The 25,080-nt window shown below is 39.2% G+C and overlaps 13 protein-coding genes across 13 annotated transcripts; 6 read left to right on the top strand and 7 right to left on the bottom strand.

The window, feature by feature from the left end:
- On the top strand, nt 1-1,987 carry BDF20DRAFT_855771 (uncharacterized protein; the record flags this gene model as incomplete). Its single annotated transcript, XM_053080266.1, has 4 exons — nt 1-827; nt 920-1,012; nt 1,082-1,205; nt 1,231-1,987. Coding segments are annotated over exons 1-4 (1,736 nt in total), but the record flags the coding sequence as incomplete, so codon positions are not given.
- A 469-nt stretch (nt 1,988-2,456) lies between these two features.
- BDF20DRAFT_815522 (translation protein SH3-like domain-containing protein) lies at nt 2,457-2,864 on the top strand (the record flags this gene model as incomplete). Its single annotated transcript, XM_053077089.1, has 1 exon — nt 2,457-2,864. A coding segment is annotated over one exon (408 nt), but the record flags the coding sequence as incomplete, so codon positions are not given.
- Nucleotides 2,865-3,145: 281 nt separating this feature from the next.
- On the bottom strand, nt 3,146-8,884 carry BDF20DRAFT_910938 (uncharacterized protein; the record flags this gene model as incomplete). The annotated part of the gene is made up of 5 exons (XM_053083764.1): nt 3,146-3,500; nt 3,567-7,681; nt 7,803-7,966; nt 8,149-8,453; nt 8,604-8,884. 5 exons carry the CDS (start codon nt 8,882-8,884, stop codon nt 3,146-3,148), a joined length of 5,220 nt encoding a protein of 1,739 aa, XP_052939827.1.
- An 897-nt stretch (nt 8,885-9,781) lies between these two features.
- Nucleotides 9,782-10,087, bottom strand: BDF20DRAFT_855789 (uncharacterized protein; the record flags this gene model as incomplete). Its single annotated transcript, XM_053080267.1, has 1 exon — nt 9,782-10,087. A coding segment is annotated over exon 1 (226 nt), but the record flags the coding sequence as incomplete, so codon positions are not given.
- Nucleotides 10,088-10,334: 247 nt separating this feature from the next.
- Nucleotides 10,335-10,924, bottom strand: BDF20DRAFT_855795 (uncharacterized protein; the record flags this gene model as incomplete). The annotated part of the gene is made up of 1 exon (XM_053080268.1): nt 10,335-10,924. A coding segment is annotated over exon 1 (349 nt), but the record flags the coding sequence as incomplete, so codon positions are not given.
- On the bottom strand, nt 10,898-11,870 carry BDF20DRAFT_815191 (uncharacterized protein; the record flags this gene model as incomplete). The annotated part of the gene is made up of 2 exons (XM_053077054.1): nt 10,898-11,353; nt 11,421-11,870. Coding segments are annotated over 2 exons (906 nt in total), but the record flags the coding sequence as incomplete, so codon positions are not given.
- Nucleotides 11,871-11,884: 14 nt separating this feature from the next.
- BDF20DRAFT_855805 (uncharacterized protein) lies at nt 11,885-12,254 on the top strand. Its single transcript, XM_053080269.1, has 2 exons — nt 11,885-12,030; nt 12,055-12,254. Exons 1-2 carry the CDS (start codon nt 11,931-11,933, stop codon nt 12,120-12,122), a joined length of 168 nt encoding a protein of 55 aa, XP_052939831.1. The 5' UTR covers nt 11,885-11,930; the 3' UTR covers nt 12,123-12,254.
- On the bottom strand, nt 12,037-12,399 carry BDF20DRAFT_855808 (uncharacterized protein; the record flags this gene model as incomplete). The annotated part of the gene is given in 3 exon segments (XM_053080270.1): nt 12,037-12,253; nt 12,300-12,303; nt 12,323-12,399. Coding segments are annotated over 3 exon segments (174 nt in total), but the record flags the coding sequence as incomplete, so codon positions are not given.
- Nucleotides 12,386-12,674, bottom strand: BDF20DRAFT_855812 (uncharacterized protein; the record flags this gene model as incomplete). The annotated part of the gene is made up of 2 exons (XM_053080271.1): nt 12,386-12,594; nt 12,629-12,674. A coding segment is annotated over one exon (155 nt), but the record flags the coding sequence as incomplete, so codon positions are not given.
- Nucleotides 12,675-13,585: 911 nt separating this feature from the next.
- Nucleotides 13,586-14,880, top strand: BDF20DRAFT_855818 (GTP-binding protein rhoA). Its single transcript, XM_053080272.1, has 5 exons — nt 13,586-13,689; nt 13,846-13,933; nt 14,024-14,133; nt 14,317-14,451; nt 14,644-14,880. Exons 1-5 carry the CDS (start codon nt 13,594-13,596, stop codon nt 14,794-14,796), a joined length of 582 nt encoding a protein of 193 aa, XP_052939834.1. The 5' UTR covers nt 13,586-13,593; the 3' UTR covers nt 14,797-14,880.
- A 473-nt stretch (nt 14,881-15,353) lies between these two features.
- BDF20DRAFT_855821 (CYTH-like domain-containing protein) lies at nt 15,354-17,058 on the top strand. Its single transcript, XM_053080273.1, has 4 exons — nt 15,354-15,863; nt 15,946-16,143; nt 16,249-16,353; nt 16,484-17,058. Exons 1-4 carry the CDS (start codon nt 15,645-15,647, stop codon nt 16,880-16,882), a joined length of 921 nt encoding a protein of 306 aa, XP_052939835.1. The 5' UTR covers nt 15,354-15,644; the 3' UTR covers nt 16,883-17,058.
- BDF20DRAFT_993503 (phosphatase 2C-like domain-containing protein) lies at nt 17,052-19,529 on the bottom strand (the record flags this gene model as incomplete). Its single annotated transcript, XM_053085387.1, has 7 exons — nt 19,302-19,529; nt 19,065-19,220; nt 18,899-18,979; nt 18,690-18,821; nt 18,361-18,582; nt 18,168-18,251; nt 17,052-18,064 (listed from the first exon to the last, which is right to left on the bottom strand). Exons 2-7 carry the CDS (start codon nt 19,165-19,167, stop codon nt 17,052-17,054), a joined length of 1,635 nt encoding a protein of 544 aa, XP_052939836.1. The 5' UTR covers nt 19,168-19,220; nt 19,302-19,529.
- Nucleotides 19,530-20,728: 1,199 nt separating this feature from the next.
- On the top strand, nt 20,729-24,549 carry BDF20DRAFT_910943 (exocyst complex component Sec10-domain-containing protein; the record flags this gene model as incomplete). Its single annotated transcript, XM_053083765.1, has 13 exons — nt 20,729-20,803; nt 20,942-21,020; nt 21,170-21,342; nt 21,472-21,684; nt 21,759-21,917; nt 22,005-22,132; nt 22,208-22,382; nt 22,459-22,779; nt 22,864-23,144; nt 23,224-23,301; nt 23,419-23,859; nt 23,949-24,011; nt 24,108-24,549. 13 exons carry the CDS (start codon nt 20,729-20,731, stop codon nt 24,547-24,549), a joined length of 2,628 nt encoding a protein of 875 aa, XP_052939837.1.
- Between the last annotated feature and the right edge of the window lie 531 nt (nt 24,550-25,080).

The following is a 25,080-nucleotide window of genomic DNA, read 5'->3' on the forward strand; positions in this document are numbered from 1 at the left end:
GATTCGTTGATCTTTTCTCCCTCTTTGTTACGCTTTCATTTTTTCCCCCGTTTGTTCAATTAAATATGTCCAGTATTTACAATACTTCACGTTTGGATAAGTCAAAGAGGCCTGTTCAACGTCGCGTGGAGCCACCTCGACCTGGCATCGGTCCACAACGTTTGGTCCAACAACAAATTCTTCAAAATCGACAACAGCAATTATTACAGCAACAACAGCAACCAGAAAGCACTTACACTGATTTCCCTCTTATGTCAACCGCCAAACGTGGTAAACACCACATCATGGATTTCAAATCACCTAAAACAGTCGACCCCAAAAGCTTTGCACGTCCTGTTAAATTACATCGTGAAAAAACAGACTTTCTACCTTATCGACAATATATTGCCAAAATAGCAGCACAAAATGCCGCTAATGAAGAACAGAAAAAAGCTGCGCAAGCAAAAGCGGAAGCAATCATGGCTGGTAAACTTATACCCACTTCTCCGCCATCCTCTCAAAGCAAAGAGAAAGGGAAAGGAAAAGAAACTGTAGAAGAAGTAGGCGGTGAAGAGAACAAAAGCAACACAGCATCAACCAAATCACAACATGGACCCAAATCAGGTGCCGATACCTCATTAATTGCACCTTTAGGTGGGGCTACTCGCAACAAACAATTGCTTTTTAAAAAGCGTACAAAGCAAATTTATCTCGCAAAGGAAGATACCAGAGAGCTGAAAGAACAAGAACACCGGCCATGGATATTAGAAGATTATGATAGCCAGCATAGTTTTACTGGCACTTATGAAGGCGGCCAGCGTTCAGATTATATGTTCTTTGTATTAACTGTAAATTTTTGCTATAGAACTACCAGATTATTTCTTTGTAATTTTTATCTCTGTTTGATAGCATTCATTGTGTTTCTTCCATTTACAATTAGGACAATGGATTCAGAGTGGTACTCGTTGATAGATGGTACAAATTCCAGCCCAAGCGCCACTTCAAGCATCTCAGTTTAGAAGCTGAAGAACAAGTAAAAACATCCCTTTGCCTGAGGCTAGACCTCTTTATGTAACTGATCCCTACGTTTATTTCTTCATAGATGAAAAAACAACAAAAACGTGAAAACGGTAGATGGATGATGTTGAATCGTAGTAAAGAACAAGAAGAGGAGGAACGTGCAGCATCACATTTAGGCAAATTCAAAATTGTCGATCATAACAATAGTAGACGCGGGCTCTGATGATGAAGGCGGTAAAGAAGACTCAGATATGGATGACCTTGATTTTGATGATGTCTTTCAAGATGATGAAGAAGGCACTGGAGAACACGAAGTTGAGGACGAGGAGATTAAAGACAGTAAAGACCGTGTTAAGAAAGAGATTAAGGATTACTCTATCAACAGTGGTCAAGACATAGATGATGATGACATTCTAATGAAAGACAACAATGGACTTTCTTCAGAAGGCAAACAGTTACATAAACTTGTTCGTGACCTCGAAAAGAATCGTGCTTATGAAAGTGACGATGAAGAAGCTGATCCATATGCTTCCAGTGCTGAAGAAATGGAAACAGACAACGATGAGGAGGATGAGAGTAAGAAAACAGAGGATGAAAAGAAAGAGAAAAATGCACATATGCCACTTAAAAAGAAAATTTCTGCGACCGCTAATAATGCTCATAAGAGCAACTTGACGCCGAAAAAAATGCATGCGAACAAACTTAAGAAAGAAGCTATGTCAAAACCATTGGGTCGTCCTGGATCACCCTCCATTTATATGAAAAAGAAGGAACACGGTGAAAATGTTTCTTTATCTTCACGTTCTGTAGGTAAACCGTCTTCGCCACTTTCAACTGCTGCTGAAACTACCGCTGCGGTGAAAAGAGAACCATCACCTACTTCTCCTTTAGCCCATCAACATCGTCCATCTTCGCTTATTGGTATCTCCAATAAAGACTCTAATACCAAAAAGCGCAGAATTGAGGGAAGAGGCAACCATTTGCTAAAGTAGGCAGTGAGACATCTTATAGATCTTCCTTTTCCACTTCCATCCGTTATAATAAAGATGGAGTTCTCTGCTGGTAAGGATTCCATATCAAATATATATAACTTGTAGATTATTCAAGAGAAGGGAAATGGATGGATTAGAGTTTTTGCACGATGCATTTATGGATATTCAGATATGAATTGACCATGAAGATCGATTATTGGATATATTACAGTGAATTTACATACTTTACAGCTGCCGATTTACATTATCAATGAACATTAGTAATTTGAATCGATTACTACCAAACGTAAAGGCCTACAAACAAATTCAAGTGGTTGATAACGCCCATTGCTCACTACGGTTATTCAACAAGAGTCCAACATAATCCATTCACCTCCTTTTGTCAACCTACTTCATTCGTTTACCCTCTTGTAGCTATATAAATGTTGAGATGTTGTTGCGACTCACGTCACAAAAATCTGATTCTTTTCAATAGACGTCAGTTCTTCCCGCCGTAAGAGCAGAAAGGCTCACTTCACTGCTACCTCTGATGTTCGTCGCAAGATCATGAGTGCTCCTTTATCTAAGGAACTCCGTGAAAAGTACGGTGTTCGTTCTATTCCTGTCCGTAAGGATGATGAAGTTCAAATTGTTCGCGGTACTTACAAGGGCCGTGAAGGTAAAATCACTCAAGTTTACCGTAAGAAGTGGGTTATTCACGTCGACCGTGTCGCTCGTGAAAAGGTCAACGGTGCCACTGTTCCCATTGGTCTCTCTGCTTCCAAAGTTGTTATCACCAACCTTAAGTTAGACAAGTCTCGTCTTGCTATTCTCGAACGTAAGGGTAAGAAGGACGCCATGAAGCAGGTAAATTATCTTAATCAATATAGTTGATGAGTAATTAGGGAGCTTAAGTACAATTGTTAACTCATGTTGCTTTGTTCATCAATCACCATAGTAAAAACTTTCAATTAATGGATCAATTTTTTGTCAAATAATCCCGGTTTAATTCATTTGTTTATTCTATTGTAAAAAAATGTGGACATTTTTGATTTTGTTGAAAAATCAATAAAAAGAAAGATGCGACCATCATGTTTATATTACATTTTGATGTATTGGTATCGTATCGAGTTTATTCACTGTATAAATAATTATTCTCGTAAATATCATTGCTTTCAAGAAGAGGCGTTTTTGTTACTGCTCGTATTTTGTTGCTGTCGAACCTTTGATAAGGCACTGCTAAGATTAGATACTCTTGCTATCATTCGCTCTTGTTGATAAGAAGATAACGACGATAAACTGGTGGTAGAGATGACTGACATACGTTTTCTGTTATCGGCTGTACGAAGGGTCATTGCTGACGACAGTCGTTTGTTATTTTCTACAAAGATACTAGAAGCTGAGCGGCGAACATAGGAAGCAGATAAATTACTGCCACTTTGTAATGTAGCTTCAGAAAGTCGGTGCTGCGTGGCCGTCGCAGTGGACACGTGCGATGCGGTGGTATTGGCTTTTGGAGTAAAGGCATATCTAATGTTGGAAGAATAATGAGTATCGCTGCTACAGGAACCCATAGCGCAGGTTTAGGTCACTTACCCAAGATCTGTTTTTGTTGATGTTACAGAGTCCTTGAATGCATATTTCTTTTCATCTGATGCTACTGCTGGTGCTTGGTTTGTTGCATCACCGGCTTTATTTATATTAGTATCGTCATCAAAGTTTGAAGAGGATGACGACGACAACGCAGACCAACATGAAACCGGTCGTAAGCCAAGCTCATTTTCTCTAATACGATCCATAAGTTCAGCCAGCTGATCACTTATGGACAATAAGGAAGTATCTGATGGCCCCACCAGCTTATCCACTTGTGGTTCGATAAACGAAGTGGCCAATTCTCGCAAGCTTTCACCCACCGTCGTTTGCTCTTGTTTCAAATCGTCAATTGCTTCTTGTAAACTCTCATAGACGTGATAAAGTTGCTCAAGCTCTCGGATGATCCATTGGTAATGATCTTGATTTTCCTCCGAGCTAAGATCTTTAGGCGGAGAGCAACCGCTGCTTCTACTACTACTACTATGACTGCTCATGATAGAATCACCGTGTTCTGCTAGACTTCGTAGAGAATCACCTCGCTTCGGTTGTTGAAATGGCTGGGAAGAAGGCAAAGGCGGCAATTCTTTCGATACATCGAGCTGTTGTTGTTGTTGTTGTTGTTGCTGCTGCTGTTGTTGGATTCTCACTTCCAAACCTTCTGACACTTCATTGACGACTTCCCACACCTTAACCACCTCTTCTTTGCGATGACGTACGATGGTTTCTAATTCTGTCTTTAAAGCAAATACTTGTCGTGCCACTTCAGCCGCATTGTCATAGAGTTGTGTCATTTGGTTACGCCTTTCGTCTAGATCGGTGCTCGCTTGACCCAACGACGCTTGTACTTGCAATAAGTGTTGTCGCGATTTATTGGTCATATGAGCGGCCAGCACCTTGAGACAATAAAGACTGGCATCCAATCTTGCGATGTAGCAGAGGGTATTCAAAGGAGAGGAGCATTGCGTGTTCAGCTGCTGGAGTTGAAGTGAGGTGAATGCATTCTCCTGCGCTTGCTTTTCTGACGGCTGACAAGGGCCTGTGGTGGTGGATGTGGATGAAGCAGCGGAAGAAGAGGAGGACGAGAGGGTGTCGTCTTGATCGTCTTCCATGATGATCTCTGTCACCAAGTGAGTGTCCTCCTTCCAATCCTTCTCAATCCGTATGGTAGGGGTTTCCTCGTCGGTATCTAATCGATCCAACAGACCTTGTAATAAAGCATGGGGTCTGACATGGCATAGATCTGCTTTGGCTTTTTCGATACGCTTCTTGGTTTCATTTTGTTCTTTGATTAACTGATCACGCTCTTTTGTTAACGTGTGCTGCTTATCGAAAAGACGTTGAGTAAAGTTCAGGACGTGTTGCAGATCTAATTTGATTTCCTCTGCATTTCTCTTTGAGTTCTTGGCATCAGCATGGGTCTGCTGCTCTTGTTGTTGTTGTTGTTGTTGTTGTTGCTGCTGCTGGTTCAACTCTTTTTCGAGTTGTAGACAGAGTTCATACATTTTCTTTTTACTTTCGGTTAGTTTATGCAAATGCTCATTCACATCGTCAATATCTTTTTGGATTTCACTGAGGTTAGACTGCAGGATATCAAATGACAGTTCTAATTGATTCAAAGAAGGAGGTAATGACTGCTGTTGACAACGGCTCTCTCTTTTGTTTCCTTCCGCGCCTCGTTGATACGGATAACGGCGCTGAGGTAGACAGGCATACAAGTCAGCCATTGCCTTGAATTTTTGCTTTAAAGTGGATGAGCTTTTCATAGAGTCTGAAGCTATTTCTACTGCAGCATCAGCATCAGCAGCTTTTAGGTCATTTTGCCCTGGTGTTGAAGGGTTGTATTCTTTTGTCAAAAGTGCTTCCACAAGGACCCATTGCTTTTCCAGTATAGCTTTTGCCTCCTCCAATCTTGCAGGATGCTTCTTGTTTCCTTTTGTGTCGGCGTAACGGTCAATCTCTGCGAATGTTTGCTCTACTACGGCAGACATGTCCCGATAGAGTCGACTTCTATCATCATACAAGTGAGGAGGGCGATCGACAGGTATGGCTTGAAGGATGAGTAAGGATTGGTACAAGTGAACGACACAAGAGCCGACCTCATCCACTGTGGTGGTGGTGGTGGTGGTGGTGGTGGTGGTGGACACCGTTGCCTGTGGACCTTGATCTTGTGGGTGCTGGGGAGATGGCTGACGCTGTTTTCTAGCTGCAGCTTTTCTCAGTTTTTCCACTTGAAGAATGAGATCCTCTTGTGCCATTTCCAATTGAAGAAAACGATGATCAATTCTCTCAAATACATCAAACAGCTTTTCGACCTTATCGTGCTGCAACTCTGACAATTCCCAGTCGGCTTGATGGACTTGTTCCACCTGTTCCAGCTCTTCGCGGAAGGCCAACATGACTCTTTCCACCAATTCATCGGTGGTATCAAACATTTCGTGCGCTTCACGTAATTCATATCGAAGTTGAGCAATCGTCTTTTCCAGGTGTTGAAGTGTTGGCCGTTGTCCTTGGGTGAGACCTCCTACTTGCAATGATTGAACTACGTGTTGTTGCTGCTGCTGCTGCTGCTGCTGCTGCTGCCATGTACCGTTCAAAATAGAGTCTGTAATGTAAGCTAAAGAAGATTCAATGGATGTAGTAAAGCTTGTTTGATAAGCAAAAAAGGCCTTCAAGATGATTTCAAAATCGGAATATTCGGAAGCGGTTGGATCGTCCTTTTTGCGTTGAACGGTAGCCATTAAAAGTTGTTTTTGAGCCTCTATCGCTTGCTGCTGGTGCTGGTGCTGGTGCTGGTGCTGGTGCTGCTTTGCATTTGTGTTGGTGTCTGTACGAAACAAAAAGGAAGCGATACTTGTAGAGCGCCGTGACATGAAAGTGGTCGAAGAAAGACGGGGATAGTGAGAATGAGAGGCAGAATCAAAAGGACGAATGGTTCCGCTCACGGAAGACACCAGAGAGCGTGTTCTGTTCAATGGGGTCTCTTTTGGCAGCTTGTTCGGTCTACCCTGCTTATGATGGTGGTTGTGTTGCAAGTGGATCATGTTTTTACGTTCTGTTTCCAATTGGTTCAGTTTAGTTTTCATTTCTTCGGTTTTGGCGACCTCCAATGGAGTCAAGCCCTTTTTGTTTTTCAAGGTGAGATCAGCACAGCCTTCTAACACCAGCACTTCCAAAACCTCAGGTACAGCACCAAATTCGGCAGCGAAATGCAGTGGCGTGTTGCCGGTCGGATCGGCTACGTTGACAAGAGCACCCAATCGAATCAAAAGCGAAGCGCACAGGGCTAAATGTTTCGCGATGCGAGCGTTTTTTTCTGCCATGTCTGCTGTGCTAGAGGGAGCCACGACTGTTGTTGTTGTTGTTGTTGTTGTTGTTGTTGTCGTCGTCGTAGCGGAAGTGACGGCAAGTGCTTGAGAAGCGGGCTCCTTATGGGTAGCGGTATGACTACTTTTCTGAATGCCCCAGGAAACACCATCACTATTCAAGCCGAATCGAGCCAAATGATGAAGAGCGGTACGGCCATAGAAGGTTTGAGCGTTCATATCCGCTCCTGCTTGAAATAGCATGGTGATGGTCTTTAAGGAGGGTAGAGGTTTTGTTCTCATGGCATGGTGCAATGCGGTCAAACCAGTTTTAGGGTCATGATAATTAATAAAGAAAGGGCACAATGTGGTCGTGTTGGTTATATTTCTGGTAATGATGTCCTTATATAGACTTTCACCGATTTCATTATTCCTGGTCAAGTTAGGGGGTTTCATCAGTAAAGCTTGCAGTGAAAGATGATCATGCGATTTGATAGCTTGCAAGAAGGCGGATTGGATGATTTGAATGAGGGGTTGAGCAGAAGGGTCCAGTGGGTTGATGTCTTTTAGCACATTGAACTGTAAATGGCTTAATGATGAAGGATAGTTGGGCATTGTATTTAGGAGGTTTGATAATTTAGAATAATTGACTGGATAGGCGACTCTGGGGTTGGCAAATTGTTTGTTATTTTCACTACTGTTACTCCTATTATGGTTACTGCTACTGCTACTGCTGCTGCTGCTGCTGTTGCTGTTGCTGCTGCGACTACTACTACTGCTACTACTGCTACTGCTGCTACTCGTACTTACATCCACCTATCATATTGCGTAGATAGATGGTGATTCAAGTCAAAAAGGCATCCTTTAGGATCCTCGTCCAAGCGTCCTCCTCGTCCCCCCCCCCTTCCCTTTTTTTCTTCCATTTAATTTAACTTACAGAAAGTTCTGCGCGTTTGCTTCTTAATACTTCTTCACACAATAATACTATTTCAGGGCTCTTTTCGGCAAATTGAATAGCGGACCATCCATGACTGTCAGTGATATCAGGAGAAGCGTGATAACTCAGTAATATCTTTACAATAGGGACATTGCCATCTCGTGCTATTCATTTGATGATGAGAAAGAGGATGAGTGTATGTGTCTATTGAAGTGTGGGGCCAACAAGGTAGAGATGAAATAGGGTTCATTTGGTTGGGCCATTCATCCATCTGGGGTCCTCCCCACGTTGACAGAATACAACAGTAAAAAAAAAAAAAAAAAAAAAAAAAAGTGATATACGTTACCAGCATACATGAGAGCGGTTGCATTTTTACTGTCTGTGCCGTCTACGTTCACTCTACCATCTTCTAACAATAGCTGTAAAAGGTCGGCTTTTCCGAGGTAACTAGCGAGACACAAAGGTGTAATACCTTTGATTTCATACTGAGGACCATCCAAGGTGGCATAATACAAGTTTGGATGACAAAGTAAAATGTTTTTCATGATATCAAAATGAGCAGTATGGGTTTGGGAGATGAGATGAAGATTGGAGGTATTGATATTCGCTGCATCTATATCTAAGCCATAAATAGCACAAACAAGTGCAGTTCTATCGTCCATGATAGAGGATGAGATCAGAATGTGTGTTTGTGTATGTATGTGTGTGTGTGTGTGTGTGTGTGTGTATATATGTGTATGTGTGTATGTATGTATGCGTGTATATGTGTATGCTATACGGTTGAAAGCCATTCTATTTTACCTTCCTCTGCTATCTTTATTATTGATATCGGCACCTGCACTCAAAAGTAATCGAACCATATTGGCGTGACCACCTAATACGGCGATATTCAAGGGTTTACATTGATATTTCTGATCTGTCTGCAGTATGTCGACTTGATCCATCCATTCAGAGGGTATGACTGGCGTGGTCGTGTCTTTTGAATTCCATAGAAATGAACTGTTTACGTCCACCATATTGGATTGAAGCATATGGCGTACTCTTTCCACATCATTTCTGGTCACAGCATGAATAAAATCCATATTTTTCTTTTTGCTTTGTAAATCAGGGAAGGAGGGATGAAAAAAGAAAGGGCCAAAGAAAAAGCGATACACAGAAATATAATTTTCCAAGGTGTTGTCCCTTTTTGAATAAGGAGATGCTACGATTTTTTTTGATTTTTTTTGATGTAACATTAAACTGGTTTTTTTTTTTCTTGAAGGGAAGGGGTGCGACTCGAGACAGAGGCATTTTAGAGTTTAGCAAATGGTTATCAAAGAGAAAAAGCTTTTCTTGATTTAAGTGGTTTGCCTCTGTTACAACCTTGCGGATTTAAGGGGGGATGTGGTGGAGAAGAACCTGTGGGACAGTGTTAGATGATGGTGGCTGCTGCTTAACCACAGTGTGGATAAAAGCTCTCAGCTTATATAGGAAAAATTTCTTTTCATGAATAGATTGGTAAATAACAGTCTTTATAGCCGTCTCATTATGAAAAGCCATTTATTATCACGTAATTGTATTTCTTGGTGATGAACAAAAGTAAACACATTTTGATACTATTTTTATCCTTTTGGCCTTTGTAGCAAACGAACTTTTTTACTCTGATTACGATCTGAACGGGCATAATACAGTATTTTAACTAATATTTTAGATGAAATACATTTTTTTTTGGACGATTAATATTTTCATTTTAGATGAGTTGCAATTGTGTTGTAGACCAAAATATAAACCGTTTAAACAATAATTCAAATCCCAAAAACTTGTCAGTATTGCGAAACAAAAAAAAAAACAAGAAAAAAATACCGTACTATTCCTTACCTGTAATGATCTAAATCCTCAAAATGAAGGAAAACCGTGTTTATTACGGCGATACATTTTTCTTCTTCGCTGGCTTAAAAACATCGGGTCTTCCAGCTCCGGACCAAACTGCTTGAGATATTGTCATCATGTTAATAGCAGCGTTAATGTCTCTCTGCCATAGCTTTAGACATTGCTTGCAGTGAAGAACGCCGGTACCCTTGAATCCAGGAGTATCAACAATTTGCATATCATCATAGAAACAGAGGCTGCATGTTTTAGAGGTTTTGAATTCATCGATTGTGACAACAATCAATTGACCTTCAGCTTCACGTTTCTTCAGAGTTGCAAAAAGTTTACCGACAACACCACATCTTTGTCCTTTCAACTTCACTGCATCTTTGCCAAACATTCCAGCACCAAACACAATCAGTGGCACCCTTCCAGGGGATTCCAAGTATTTATCAGTCTTCCACTTCTTGGCACTTCAAAAAAGTATTAATGAATGGATAAGCTAAACGATGAACATGTAATTCATTGATACTCACTTAATTGGCGGCTGTTTGTCAACATTCTTTCCTTTTTTCTTCTTCTTCCGCTGGTTCTTTCTCTTCTTTGTCTTGCTTCTCTTCTTGCGATTATATTTAGATGTCCCATGCGTCAATATATTAGCCATTGTTTCCGATGCTCTTTGTCTACCTTGGTACAATGAAAACCGGTCCTTTGTAGTTTCGGGTCCATAAAAATCCAAGAGAGCGTCCAGGTTATTGAGTGTATAAGCAGTGTATAGCTCATATATTTCCAAACGAGAGGTTTTTGGCGAGGGTATCTGACTTTCTATGAGATCTATGCCTGTAACGGCCTTCTTTCTGTTTAACTTGGTACTGTATTGGGTCGACCCTATCATATGATAGTATTCAGATGTAGTGCATCTTCGTACTTGTCTGTTTGATGTAGAGCCAATAACAGCAGTAAAAACAGACTTTCTTCCAGGATCCAGGGTAATAGGTAAATAAGTCTTACCAATTTCTTCCAGAGAGAAATCATCAAGAGTGAGATCCAATTTTTGGAACGAGGCACCATGGCCAGATTGTTGTCTTTTATAAAAAAGAAAGTCAACGGAAAACCCATCCGTTCTGACAATATTACCAAAGAGCTCTTTGTTATCACCATTCGGTGTTAGTTCAGAGATACTACAAGTGCCCAAGAAGTTAAAGCTCATACATTATACTCGACTGTATACCGTATTAACTGTATGCTTACCTTTTGTACCGGAGTTTCTTGAAATCAAAGACATGGAAAAACAGCTCTAATTGGCTTTGGTAATTGCGAGGTAAAGAACGTTTCACAAAAGAAGACAGAGCGTTCACGCTCAAGGTAATGAACCTCCATTGAACGGAAACCTTTGGCAGTAAGGACAGCAATTTTGGAAGAGGACGTCGTCGTACGTCAAATGGTTTATGATCATCGTGTTCCCTCTCAAATTCTGCGTTCAAAGATAACAAAAAGGGTACGAAAGACCCAGGATCAGCGGATAATGTCTTCATGTTCACTTTCTTCCCCAGCTTCTTCTTCCAAGGTTCACAAAAGGTTTGGATCTTTGCTTTTATATCTTTGATAAGGTAGTCATCAGTTGGCCATGTAGGTTTTCCTTGGCATATATCTTGATAGCAGAAATCACTTGTGACCTTTTTGACAAGCTTCCAAGGCATACACTACGCAAGATGAGAGCTTTTTTTAAAATTCATGTAAGACCCCAAGTAATATTGAGTTGCAACTTACCACAAATGCTGTTTGTATTTTATATATCAAAAAATAGAGAAGTTTCTCCTCAAAATTTTCCACTATACTGTTCGTATAGGAAGTAGCAATTTCGGTGCATGCTTCTGTAATGGCTTGACTAAGTCCAGGAAAGAGCTTGACAGGGAAGACAATCTTAGGGTAAGTCGTTTTAAAAGAATCAAACGAGCTCAGTAATTGTTGTGATATCAGCCTACTATTTGTTGGTCTTTGTCCATTCACTAGCTGTATCATAGAGTACCAGAAATTTTGTGTAAAGATACATTTAATACACTTTGGCTCAGCAAGAGTGGCATTTTCCAAGACGTAATAATTCACAAAGAGCTTGGCTCTAAGAACCAAGTTGCGGATAACAGAACAAGCTTCAACAACTTTTGACTTGAATGTGTTGCGATAGTCACCAAAAACACAGTTATCAAGAGGCAACCTTCTTGTAAACGCCTTGTAATTACTTCCCAAATGATGTTGAAAGACCTCTGCCTTTGATAATACATGTTGAGGACACAGAGGAGAACGCACCGATTTATGTCCTGGTTGCTTGCATTTGGTACAACACGCATTGTCTTCATCTGGGTCTTCATTATTCTCTTTCCTTGCTTTCTTCTTTTCCTTCTTGATTTCAAAATTCTGTTTGCGTTTTCTGCCTTTCGAACCAACTATAGGTACAACGAAGTCGCTTACTAATGATGAATTTACCAACTTTTAAAGCCACATGAGGTGCTTACCTTGATCTGCAGTTTCCGGCTCATATAATTCACATTTAAAGTATTGTTTGGTGTAGTGACCCCTTTTACCGCAATCAATACACGTTACATCTAACAGTACACGATGATTAATCTATACATTATATATATGATCAGGTATTCAAAAGGCAAGTTACCATGAACAGCACTTGATTTTTTCTTTTCAAAGATTTGCTTTTTCTTTTCATAAATTATTGTTTTGAACATGGGTCATAGTATGTATCATAAAACGTGAAATAAAAGCGAAAGAGACAACATTTGAGTATAAGAAAGCAATATATTTTATAGTGCTTATCTTTGAAAGTCACCCATGAACGCACACAAAAACATTGACAACAGATAATATAACCATCCCATTCCGCTATGGTATCTGTTATACTATGACCCTCAGCCCTCTATCAATGGTTTGATGTCAATCAATTCAAAGTTGACCTTTCTTGGAACTCTTGTACAAAAAAGGCACCGACAAATATCTGGTTATTCGCGGAACACATCGTCATTGAATAAAAAAGTTGTCAAGCTTTTTGTAATTAAGCCTACTGCAAGATAACTTAAATAAGACCATTATTGGCAACTTTCTTACTGAAAGAGACTCATTTCTTGGGTTCGATTGTATGTCATCCTTAATGCTGTTTGGATAGCATTGAATAATTGAGTATCCAAATTGATATCTAAAATACTATGAACTTTATTCTGAAAATGTTTTATAATAAATCCAAATTTAAAATGTATATGGTCCATTAAAAATTGTAAATCGTCTAAAATGTAAAGTAAAATACTATATTAAAAAATTTATCGGAAAAGAAAAAAAAACCAAAAACCAAAAAACCACAAAAAAAAAAAAAAAAAAAAAAGACCAACTGAGAGCCTACGTTATCACCGCGCCCAAGATACCTTTGAAACGGAATGGGTATGTTGAATAGTCTATCTTGTCATACTGTTTTACTTGGTCATTGTTTTGTTCATGAACAATGATGATGTTTTTGTCGTTTAAAAAGAAAGGACAATGGTCAAAAGAAGCGAGAAATGCCAAGTATGTCGTTGTCGGGGAGCAGCAGCCGTTGAACTACAACTGCGAAATTTAAAGCTTTTCTTTTTTTTTTTTTTTTTTGAATTCCCCTTTTTTCCCTTTCTTCTCTTCTTTTTCCCTTTTCTCTCTTTTTCATATTTTTTCATATTTATTTTTTTTTTCTTTTTATTTATTGGTTATCTCTCTTTTATATCCTCTGAAATAAACAACTACGAACGTCTATATTATCTAAAAGAAAAGAAAACCTTTCTCAAATTCAGTTGCAATCGACTCTAATATTACACATATAAAAGGTATCTTTTTCTTTTTTGTTTTTTCTTTTTTTGAGAGAAAGGGAAAGAGGGCCTTTTTGCTGACTTTTTTTTATATATATAAAAAGACAATGGCAGAAATCAGAAGAAAACTCGTTATTGTTGGTGATGGTGCCTGTGGTAAAACTTGTTTATTGATTGTCTTTTCAAAGGGTACTTTCCCTGAGGTATGTATGGAGGAGGGATGGATGGGGTTTATGTATAAGAGTATGAGTAAGTGTGTGGGTGGGTGATTGTGGGTATCATAGTCAAAATATGCAACCCATTCTTTTTTTGCTAAAGTTCCCCTTTTTCTCTCCACTTGCCGAAAAAAAAAAAAAAAGTTTTATGTTCCCACCGTCTTTGAGAACTATGTTGCAGATGTTGAGGTGGATGGAAAGCACGTTGAACTCGCCTTGTGGGATACAGCAGGTACTTGGTTTGAATCGTCATTCTCTTGTCTTTTTATGGGATCAGATAACTAACCACCTCCCTTCTTCATACCCTCATATGTATTTATAGGCCAAGAAGATTATGATCGTCTTCGACCCTTGTCATACCCTGATTCTCATGTTATCTTGATCTGTTTTGCTGTTGACTCTCCCGACTCTTTAGAAAATGTTCAAGAAAAGGTAAAGTGCCATTATTTTTATTTCGTTTTGTTGACTTGAAGGATGTTGTGCATGTGTATGATGTAAATATATTTATATTTATAATTGTATACGACACACACTATTTTTTTTTTTCTTTTTTTTTTTTTTTCTAATAGACAAATTAATTAATTAATTTTTTTTTTCTTTTTTTTTATTATTCAGTGGATTTCTGAAGTCCTTCATTTCTGCCAAGGTTTACCTATACTTTTAGTTGGGTGTAAGAAAGATTTGAGAAATGATCCCGCAACCATTGAAGAACTTCGAAGAAATTCACAACAACCTGTTAGCACTCAAGAGGTAAGCATGAAAGAAAATGTCGTTCGAAAGATAGGAGGATGAAGAAGAAGAAGAAGAAGAAGAGGAGGAGGAGGAGGAGGAGGAGGAGGAGGATCATAGTCGCAGTGCTACTGATATCGTTGTGAAAGAAATAGATGCTCTTGGAGTAACACACACGTATTTTAACCCATTTCAACACTATTTTTATTTTAGGGTAACCAAGTAGCTCAAAGAATCAATGCTTATCGATATCTTGAGTGTTCCGCCAAGACCGGTGAAGGTGTTCGTGAGGTATTCGAACATGCTACACGAGCTGCATTGATGGTCAGCAAGAAGAAGAAGTCTAAAGGCTGTGTCGTTTTGTAAACCAAAAAAAGAAAAAAAAAAAAAAAAGAAAAAAAGAGAGTACTCACCACTCACTTCCACTTACACACACACACACACACACACACACACACACACACACACACACACACAACTACACACTCACTCACTCACTCACTCAAACATGCGCACCTACACATACTCTCTCTCTGTCTCTGTCTCTCTCACTCAATCACTCCACCACTGACTCACATAATATATATGTAAATATATATATATATATATATTACTCTCTCTCTCTTTCTCTCTCAGAACAATCCATTTTACACATGCTTTATGCCATCAAAAAAATATATCAAGACTCTTTTGACTTCATTTCTCTTTTTTCTCTTTTTCTTTCCCCCTCTATTCTTCGAAATATATACACACAATTTTTTTTTTTTTTTTTTTCAAAAAAAAAGAAATCCTTTTTTTTGTTTATGTCCTTCGGAATGGGAACGTTACTCCAAATGACTTTTTAACGACTTGACTGTTGTATACAAGTGTACAAACAAGCTTTTTTTTTTTTGTTTTTCTTCATTGGGCTAAAAAAAAAAAATAAAAAAAATAAAAAAAATAAACAAATAAAAATTCATGCATCGCTCACAGCAGACGCTTAAGATGAACATAGACTCACTTGACGTCTGTCAAGCTATCCTTTCTATTCCCAACACGAGCTATCTCTTTCATCCCTTTGCTAGCCCTTTCTTTTTTTTAAGGGGGGAAAGCCCCAGACTGAAAAGGGACCTGAAAGAAAGAATAAAAAAAAAAGAGAGTCACATGCATTGACGAACGCAAAAAAGAAGTTGACCCCTCGTTTGTTTCCTTCCACTGCTTTTCAATCAACGGAAATGGAAACGAAAAAGAGATCGGCTGACAAAGTAGACTTAGCATCCTCCAACGGCAGAATCGCTGAAGAGCCACCCGCCAAAAAGGCCCACCATTCCTCATCAGCTTACGGGAGCAATCACTATCGCGAGCCATCCATTTTTGGTATCAAACCTGTCGATGATATGACAAAATATGTGGCAGAGTTTATCGGTAAATATTGCCATCTGGAGAATGTCGAAGTAAGTGTGTTCATAGTTACCGCGCCATGAAGCTAGCCGTGGGCAAAAGTAGTTAAAAAAAAAAGGGGGACATTGCACGTAGATCGAAGCCAAGTTGGGTATCTTTGTCGATAAACAGACAGGTCAGAGAATCGATATGGACGCCTATACAGAAACAGTGATCCCGTCTGGACATATGAGACAGTACCGCTTCGAATCCAATATGCCTTTAGAACAGCACCGACACTACAACAAGATATTAAACGACATGGTGAATAAAACACAAGCAAGAGATTATAGGGTAATAAAAATGCAAAAAGAAAAAATAAGATAACCCACCTCTGCTTGCCCCTGTCACTCATTTTCATATTTTCCCTGTAAACAACAACAACAACAACAACAAAAGGGCGAACGTATCAAGTATAAACATACCATGGAAACAGACCGATTTTACATTATACCCAATTCTAAATCCAAAATAAGAGTCTCCACAGAACAATCGACAAACCAAGTAAAGTGGGGAACCACACACACACACACACACACACACTCCTCCCACTACTTTAGTAGGATCTCAAGGGAAAAGAATATTCATGGTTTTTTCCTCCTTTTTTTTTTTTTTTTTTTTTTTTTTGGGGTAGATTGTACCTAATGGTATTGTGGAAAAAGAACGTGTGGCAGATCTGAATATTCACGCACCCAATCAACCTTTAGACTATCGCATTTCTATCAATATCGAACATCCTCGTACAAAACCTGAATCTCCTCCCGTGTTTGAAAGGAACAAAGACCGTATCTCGTATCAACACGGAGGCATTCACTTTGATCTCACTCAAGTCAAAGGTGCCAATGTCGACCAAGACCCAACAGACCTTCGTCATGAATTGGAGTTGGAATTTGCTGACGCGACCTTACTTCAGCAAGAAAAATCGAAATATGACAGAAAGGAATCTTCTCAATATACACCCATGATTGAAGTCTTTATGAACAATATCAGGATTCTGAGTCGAAGTGCTTTGAAAACTATCCATCCAAAATAGTACAGATCTATTCTCATGGGCAAAAGAGACGTGGGATGGGGGTGGTCGGGGTGCCTGTACATAGTAAGAGAGGAGTTTTTTCCATTAAAAAAGATGAGAAAAAAAACAAAAACCAAAAACAACCAGAGTAGGTCATACGACAAATAAAGCACACACTTTTTTTTTTTTTTTATTTTGCTACAGCTGCCGTCGCTGGAACAGGCGACGATGCATTGGTTGGTTTTTCACTGGATGGTATGGAGGAGGGTGGTGGTGGTGGTGGTGGTGGAGGAGGAGACGTGGGCGTGGGCGTGGGCGTATGTAAAAACGAAACTTTTCTCACAGGCGCCGTACCTGTAGCAGCAGCACTACGCGAATGAGCAGTCGTGGTCGTAGGAGCGTCGGTCGTAGGTGTGCCTTTCGACGCGGTATTCAAAATAGATTGTCTTTTGGCTGTGGCTGCTGAGGCCGCCATGATATTGGAGACCGTGTTGGCTGGGGAATCCGTTCGCTCTGAAGTGGAGGTACTCTTATCATTGTCTAATGAAATGGAATGCCGTTTGGCGGCATCTGCCATCGTCGTGGATAAGGAGGAAGGTGCAGCAGCAGGTGGTGGCGGTGGAGGTGGTGATGGTGGTAATATCGGTGTTGAGGAGAGGGGTGTGTTGTGATGACTTTCTTTGGCGGCGTTGGGCAAAGTTATTTCTAGAGACGTTGAAGTAGCATGATGATTATGAGTAGTAGTACTGGGTATGGGTATTTCTGATGGTGTGTTTTCGGTGGTCGACGAGACGTTAGTATCATTATTATCTTTGGGAATAGAAGTAGCATCGGTGTTTGGATCAGATGCTGTCAAATGTTGGCGGCTGCCCGGTGCAATCAAAATCGGTTTTCTGAGAGGTAGCGGCGGCTGTGCTTTAGAGGCCATCCAATCGTACCATTGCTGAGGTTTGCGTTTCCTTAGAAATGCAACAATAATCACTGTCATATTGTCACAACCAATACCGGTCATATTCGCTGTTTCTGCTAAGCAATAATCCATCAATTCCTCACAGATAGGTCCGAGTGATTTATGTTCACATAACTTGTGACGTACAAAATCCACTACTTGTTGATTTGTTAAACAATCCCAAATGCCATCACATGCTAATACTACAAATTCATCATGATCTGTCAAAAGGTGCTCTATAATATCAGGCTCAGCTTTTCGTTTCAAAAAAAAAAAAACCAATAAATGAAATGAGTCTCCTAAAATGGACTTTCTATATTCACAATCTATAATGTCGGATGGACTATCATGGCTTACCTGTTACTGCTTGGAGATCGGGTGTTAATTGGGTATTTGATTTGAAAATAAAATCACCAAGTGCTCTTGACAAAGCTAGACTTCCTATAGAGTTTGAATGAAAACAAGCGAAAAATGAGGCTTTTTGTCTCACAAGAGAGTCGTGTGGTGGCGTGCGGTTGCTTAAAAAGGGTCTTTTTTATCTCTCGTTTACCATTGACGCGTCCATTTTCAACAAAACCTCCTGCGTTCTTTATTCGTACTGCTTCTTTTGGATGTCTTGGTTTATGGTCTTGCGTTAAGGGTATCCCTCTTCCATTCTTTGTACTGATCACTGCTCTTGAATCACCGACATTGCTAACGTAGAGTACATTATCTTTTGTTATCATTGCTGTCACAGCAGTCGAGCCTGAATAGTCTTTATCAAAATGAGGGTCTTGATAACAATACCAAATCAAGAAAGACAAGAAAGAAAGAAAGAGAGGTAAGTAGAGAGATAGACGTCAACCCAACAAGTCATGAGACTAAGGTTGTTGGTTTTACCTTTTCTTAAATCTTCGTCTATAGCGTAATGCCCTATTCGAATAGCATCTCTATATCTTTTCTGAGCAAAGGATTTGGATGTCATAATCTTTTTATGTAACTCTCGTCCACTGTATTTCGCCACTTCATCGCCTGTCATAAATAGGATGAGATGAGACATGAATGGATGGTTACACATAAATCATGTAAGAATGTCATCCTGGACTTACCTCCGTGACCATCAAAGACAGCAAAAAAACTAGCTCCAGTATCTGCATAAGAAGGAATGATTGTATGCGCATCTTCCATGGCTTTTTTTATTGGTTTTTTTTTTTTTTGTTGGCTGCGTCAGTCATTGCCATCATTGGAGGACCACAAATGAACAAAAAAACTTACTTGGTCTCCAACCTTGCATGGAGGAGATGCCGTACATGACACGTTTGTCATTTCCTTCAAAGGTTGACTTTTCAGTAATAGGTTCTGATAAAGATTGTCCCATTCTATTATTATTATACAAAAATCAAGCGTTTTTCTTCAAAGAACAAGGAACAGGTACAACAAAACAACAAAGAAAAAAAAAAAAAGAAAAAGAAAAGAAGCAACAAAATAAATTGAAACGAATAGAGCTTCTAGGCTATCAAAGCTAAAAAAGAAGAAAAGAAATAGATTTGCGCGGGCCAAGTAAAAGGAATGTTTTTCTTTTCTTGGAAAACTGTCAAAAAATGAAACCTTAGCCAAACACACCACAGATGAAAAAACAGCAGCACTTTTTTCTTTTAACCGGAGCAAACAAACACTATTTTTTCGGTTTAAATTTTGGAACTTTTGTCTTTGTATAAAATTTAAATAAATTGCTTGGTGAATTCAGATAATCCGGGCCATTTGTTTTCCGACTATTTATCCTTGAAATGCGGACACTTTCAGTCACTTTTTGAATTTACAGTAATCGATGGCTTAATCTAATGTACGCGTTTACGTGAGTTCTTGTGAGACTTCTCAATGTATGTTGATACAGTTTTTATAAATGACTGCTTGGGACTACTCACATAACCAGACAGGGTGAGTCATTCTGTGCTTCGGCACAATGTATTTATCGTGTTTGAGTATGAATAGGTAGCACATTTGGGCATGGAACACATTTTGACAGCAAAAGTTGATTCCAAAACCTATGCTTTTTATCCAAAATTATAATTATATAAATCTCAAAATTAACTATAAAATATCTCAATTGGTTAACCATTCATGCAAAAGCCAAGCAGAAAAAACCAGCACTAATTAAGCTTTGTAAAAATAAAAAATGCATGAAAAAAGGGTGCCTTTCCGTTTCCGCACTATTCAATCCAACACCGTATGTTTCTGCATGGATGGGGAATGTCAACACGTATTCCCAAACCTTAAACAGTCTCTTTTGCATAGTGTATCAGACAACTATAGCAAAGATGATCTGGTAAAGTAGCAGTATCCTGTTTGCAATATCATTCGTTCAGTCGTTTTTTTTATTTTATTTTTTTTTTTAACTCAGTAGAGCTTACATCATCTCCTTCTCACCACGAATACTTTTCTGTTAACTGCTTTTATCACTACAACCTTTCATGCAGTTATTTTAGACCATTGCACCATTGACTATTGTCAAACCATCGTTGGTGTCTGTTGTTGAAATGGGAAGGTGTGTGGCTCTTTATTGTTTCTTAGATACAACATTATGTATCCCATGTCTCTTTGATGTCGAGAAGCACTTTAAGCCTGAAAAAAGAACGTGTGCCATCAAGGTTTTTTTCTTAACACATGCTCGTGTAAGTTCTATATGTACATTGCGTATGCCTCTTGAGTGTTTTTCTTCTTCCTTTTTATAACAGCAGATACTTTAAATTATGAACAGATCGCACTGTTAACATTCACATCCCCACTTTCAATTGGGGGGGGGGTTTTCAGTTACGAAATAAAATGAAGCGTCTGTCTTTTAAAAAGGCAATTTGCTACTTTGAATGTAAACTGTCTCCACCAGTCTGTGGATTTTGCTTTTTCTTTTCATTCACAGTTCTCTCGTGCATTCGACATACATGGCAGCATCCAATCATTCTTTTCATGAACTCAGTCCTGAAGTAAAAGCATTGTTAACGATTGAAACTTTCAGAGTATGATAGCACAATAATAACGTATTGGAAGAAAAGGGGGTGGGGCGGTTTATTCTTTTAATGCTGTTCATTGGGAAAATAGAAAGTGATTCCTCTATATTGAATTTTTCCCTTTTTTTTTTCCCTCGTTTGTTGAAGGAAAACGTCTCAACAACAGACTTTATTGAGCGCATCTCGTCAAGTGTACTTGGTTATTCAAACACTGATGCCACCCATAGTAAGAAAAAAGTTGCTTTTGCCTTGCTTGAATTATCTTGTTTGCATAGTTGTACCCAACTCTGAAAATATGGATAATGAATACTGATGTGGTGTCTATGGCCTTTTTTCTTTTCTTTTACTCTCCCCCCACTTTCCAATGGAGGTTAGATAGTACTATCTTTGATCCCAAACCATTTATTCGTACGTTCGAGTCTGTATTAGAGGAGCTTCAAGAATTAAGGTTGAGAGTACAGCAACAGTGCCATGAGTTGGAAAAGAGTACGCAGAATGCAGAAGTGGAATATAAGCAAAGTATTACAGATCTCCAGGGAGCTTTTGATGTAAAGTAATAGAGTAAAAACAAAAAAGAAGAAATGGGCATGAGGGATAGGAGGCCACAAAGACATTCCTCTCTTTTTGTTTCTTTAACGCGCAAATCACCTGAATCGGATCGATTTTAATCTACATAGGATGTTTATAGATCCTATGATAGTTTGGAAAGTAGAATTAATGACGTTGGCAAAACAGCGATCCGTATCGGCGAACAGTTAGAGACAATCGATAAAGAAAGATCAAAGGCATCAGAAAGCCGAGATATCATCGAGTACTACATGGAGTTTCAGGACGGGAACTCTGAAAGATTGGAAACATTGCGTCAGAGTGGAGACGAAGGCCAACTCAAGGTAGGGGGGACTCAATCGTCGTTGCTGCTGCTGCTGCTGTGTATCCCTACTGAATCAATGATTTCGTACGCTAGACGGCTATTGTTGGCAGAAGATTAAGTGCTATTGCCAAGGAGATCGACAATGACCCCGAAGCAAAGCTGGCCATTGAAAAGTTCTGTGAGAGTTTTGAAAAGGAAATCCTAGAAGATTTCGACAGAGCCTATGAAGAAGGTGACCCTAGAGCCATGGCCGTAAGTGCAGCGAAATGCGTTTTCCGTTTTTTTTTTTTTTTCGCAGAGAGTAGCATCATTTTAGTAACGCAGACAACTATCGTCTAGCACTGCGCAAAAGTACTATTTGAATTTAATGGGGGTGCTTCATGCATACAAATCTATGTCAATCAACATGAATTTTTCATGTCAAATTTAAAGATGGATACGGAGCCAGTCGAGGGTGATCTCGAGGAGTAAGAAAAGAAAAATACCCTACTTACCTTTTGCTGCTCGGTTACCGACTGCCAAACCACCTTCTACTCCCGTAGTAACCCAGAATTGTCTAATCCTAATGTACCTCCACCCGAAGTCGACACAAGCCTTGTTAAGCTATACGACGATATTCGTATTACCGTGCGTCGGGAAGCAGGCATTATCTCTAGTGTATTTCCTCAACCCGCTACCGTCATGCGCGTATTGCTCCAGAGAATTTTTGCTCAATCCGTAAACATCATGTTATTAGTATCTCTTTGTTGAAAAAAAAAAAAAAGAAAACTGACATGTACCGTACCATTTGTAGATACAAGATCAGATAGAAGCTTTATTGACTCGAGCCGAGGGTTACTCACATCTAGCCTATCTTCGTACATTGGCCTCCACTCATGCTGAAACGAAAAGATTGATTGAGAACCTAAAGTTCTATTGCGATAAAGAAGTTTCGTTAAAAGATACAGCAGATGTCAAAGGGCTTGTCGCTTCAGCTTCCCCTGATGAAACGTTGGATAGATGTATGGACGACTTGTTCGTGCCATACACAGAAGGAAATCGTTATATTAAGAAGGAAGTAGAATGCCTCATTGAACTTTTTGGGCAAATCATTGCAGACTTTTTGAACGCCATGGTAACACTTGAAATGATGACTGGATAGAACTTTGCTTTACTTACACAAACTCTCCCCCCCCTTCCAACTCTACGTTGAATATAGCAACAGCGCAAGTTGACCTCATCCAGAAATCAATCTGTATTGACGCGAACGTTGAATCAAATTTCAGCTACAACCTCGAATAGCATCTTATCTCCTTCGACACCCACATCCATTACAAACCACAGCAGTAACCGTACTTCTACGCGCCCTCAACCCATGAATATAACCATTGTCGATGCCAACGGCTTTACCTTATTGTCAAATGATGCAGTTATGAGAATGTTGAATATCCACGCGGAAGCCATATTGCGTTGTGTTGAATTGGAAGATTCTCAGCAAATGTAAGTAAATGCCATGGTCATCTTTCTAGAATATTGACCAACTGATCATCTCTTTTTCTTTCTTCCATGGATGTTCCAGGCAAACAACATTAAAGACGATCTACGAGGTCCTTATTGACTATATGGGTCAAAAATATTTGGACATTGCATTAGACGAGTAAGTATTATGCAAACACAATATGGACGAATATCGCCGGGGCAAAGATGGAAATGAAACCAGTGGACTCATGATCATCTGTTACCTTTTTCTTTTTTTTTTGTTTTTTTTGTCTAGTGTCTTGGATGATCTCAGTAATGTAGTAAAGGAACCCGAACTCGTTTGTTTCTCAGTTATCAACTGTGCCTCGAGCATCATGAAATTGATGCAAAAGCATTTTGAGACAGCTATACTGCCACTCATTATCAACAATCCTACGATGCATAGAAATATCTTGGCCCTAAAAAACAGTTTCTTGGCCAAGCTCGAGCGCAAAATCAACGCTGTGCTACAAAGAACCGTCAGAGGCATCACCTACTGGTTAAATGATATTTTGAGTCGACAAAAGCGATATGACTTTAGACCGAAAGAGGAGGAAGATGCTATGATGAATATGGGAACACAGCCGTGTTTGCAAAGTATAGACTTTATCACACGAATCTATCAAGCAGCCTCCACATCTTTGCAAGGCAAAAATTTAGAAACCTTTTTGAAGCATATCGGAAACGCTTTTCACACGTAGGTTTGGATGGAAAGAAAGGAAAAAAAAAACCAACCAAAAAACATTATTCATTAAAGGAAATTAAAAAATCTGATTAAAATTGTAGTATGCTACTAGAGCATTTTAAGAAGTTTTATGTCACGCCTACGGGAGGTATTTTGGTGACCAAGTACGAAACGAACAAAAAAAAAAAAAAAAAAAAAATTGGCAAGGAGAATCTGTGTATCCATTACACGATGGCTAATCTGCATTCAATTAATTATAGGGATATTGCCAAATATCAGGATACTATCAAGTTATTCAAAATACCTAGTCTCGATGAAAGGTTTGAAATGCTTAGACAATTAGGCAATATCTTTGTTGTGAAGCCTGAAATCTTGAAATCCATACTATCAGAAGGTTATCTAGCAAGACTGGATTCGACAGTGCTGTATCCATACCTTGAAAAGAGAATTGATTTCAAAACTGCCAAGCTTGATCGGTTATTGGGCATTTCAATAGATGATGCAAACTCAATGGACAATACAACCAACGCGCAAACAACAGTAACTGCAGATACAAATTCTACTTCTGCAGTTGCTCGCGACAATGGCCAAAACAGAACCCAAAGGAGGTCATTATTTGTGAACGATAACGAGGTGTTGAGAGATATGATGAAAAACTATTCTAAACGTACTGATTTTTTATCAACGTTTAATTTATCCTGATTGCTACAAATCAACTTTAAAAAAGTATCTACCTTGCAAATGCACGCAAAAAAACTAAAAAAAAAAAAGAAAAAATCCATGGCAATACTATTGGCCACTAAATGTTTAACAATGAAAAAACTATCAAAACATTATCAATGTATCTGTGCAACAATCTCAAGAGCTACTTTTGTATAGACTGCCATTACACAAGTAAATTGGATGGACTATGCAATATTTCACTTTCGTTATGTAACTTAGGGAGAATGCTCAAGTATAAAGCCAAGAGGACTATCTATAGGACTCACTTTCCTTCTCCTATTTTACTCTATGAGCAAGAATAAATTGAGCATCTAATTATACCATGAGCTTACGCGTGCCGTATCAGATTGTACTACCATCGTAATGTGATGGTATAAGAAATCATGGAAGATCTTTTATGACACTGTAAGGCTACACATACGATCAGTTTAAAGTTGTTGTGCTGCATAGGTTAGTGGATTGAAAGATTCTATAGTTGTTGGTGATTTTAGTATACTTTGGATCACAGGC

This window comes from Mycotypha africana (assembly GCF_025528875.1).
Source record: "Mycotypha africana strain NRRL 2978 chromosome Unknown BDF20scaffold_2, whole genome shotgun sequence".
NCBI classification, from domain to species: domain Eukaryota; kingdom Fungi; phylum Mucoromycota; class Mucoromycetes; order Mucorales; family Mycotyphaceae; genus Mycotypha; species Mycotypha africana.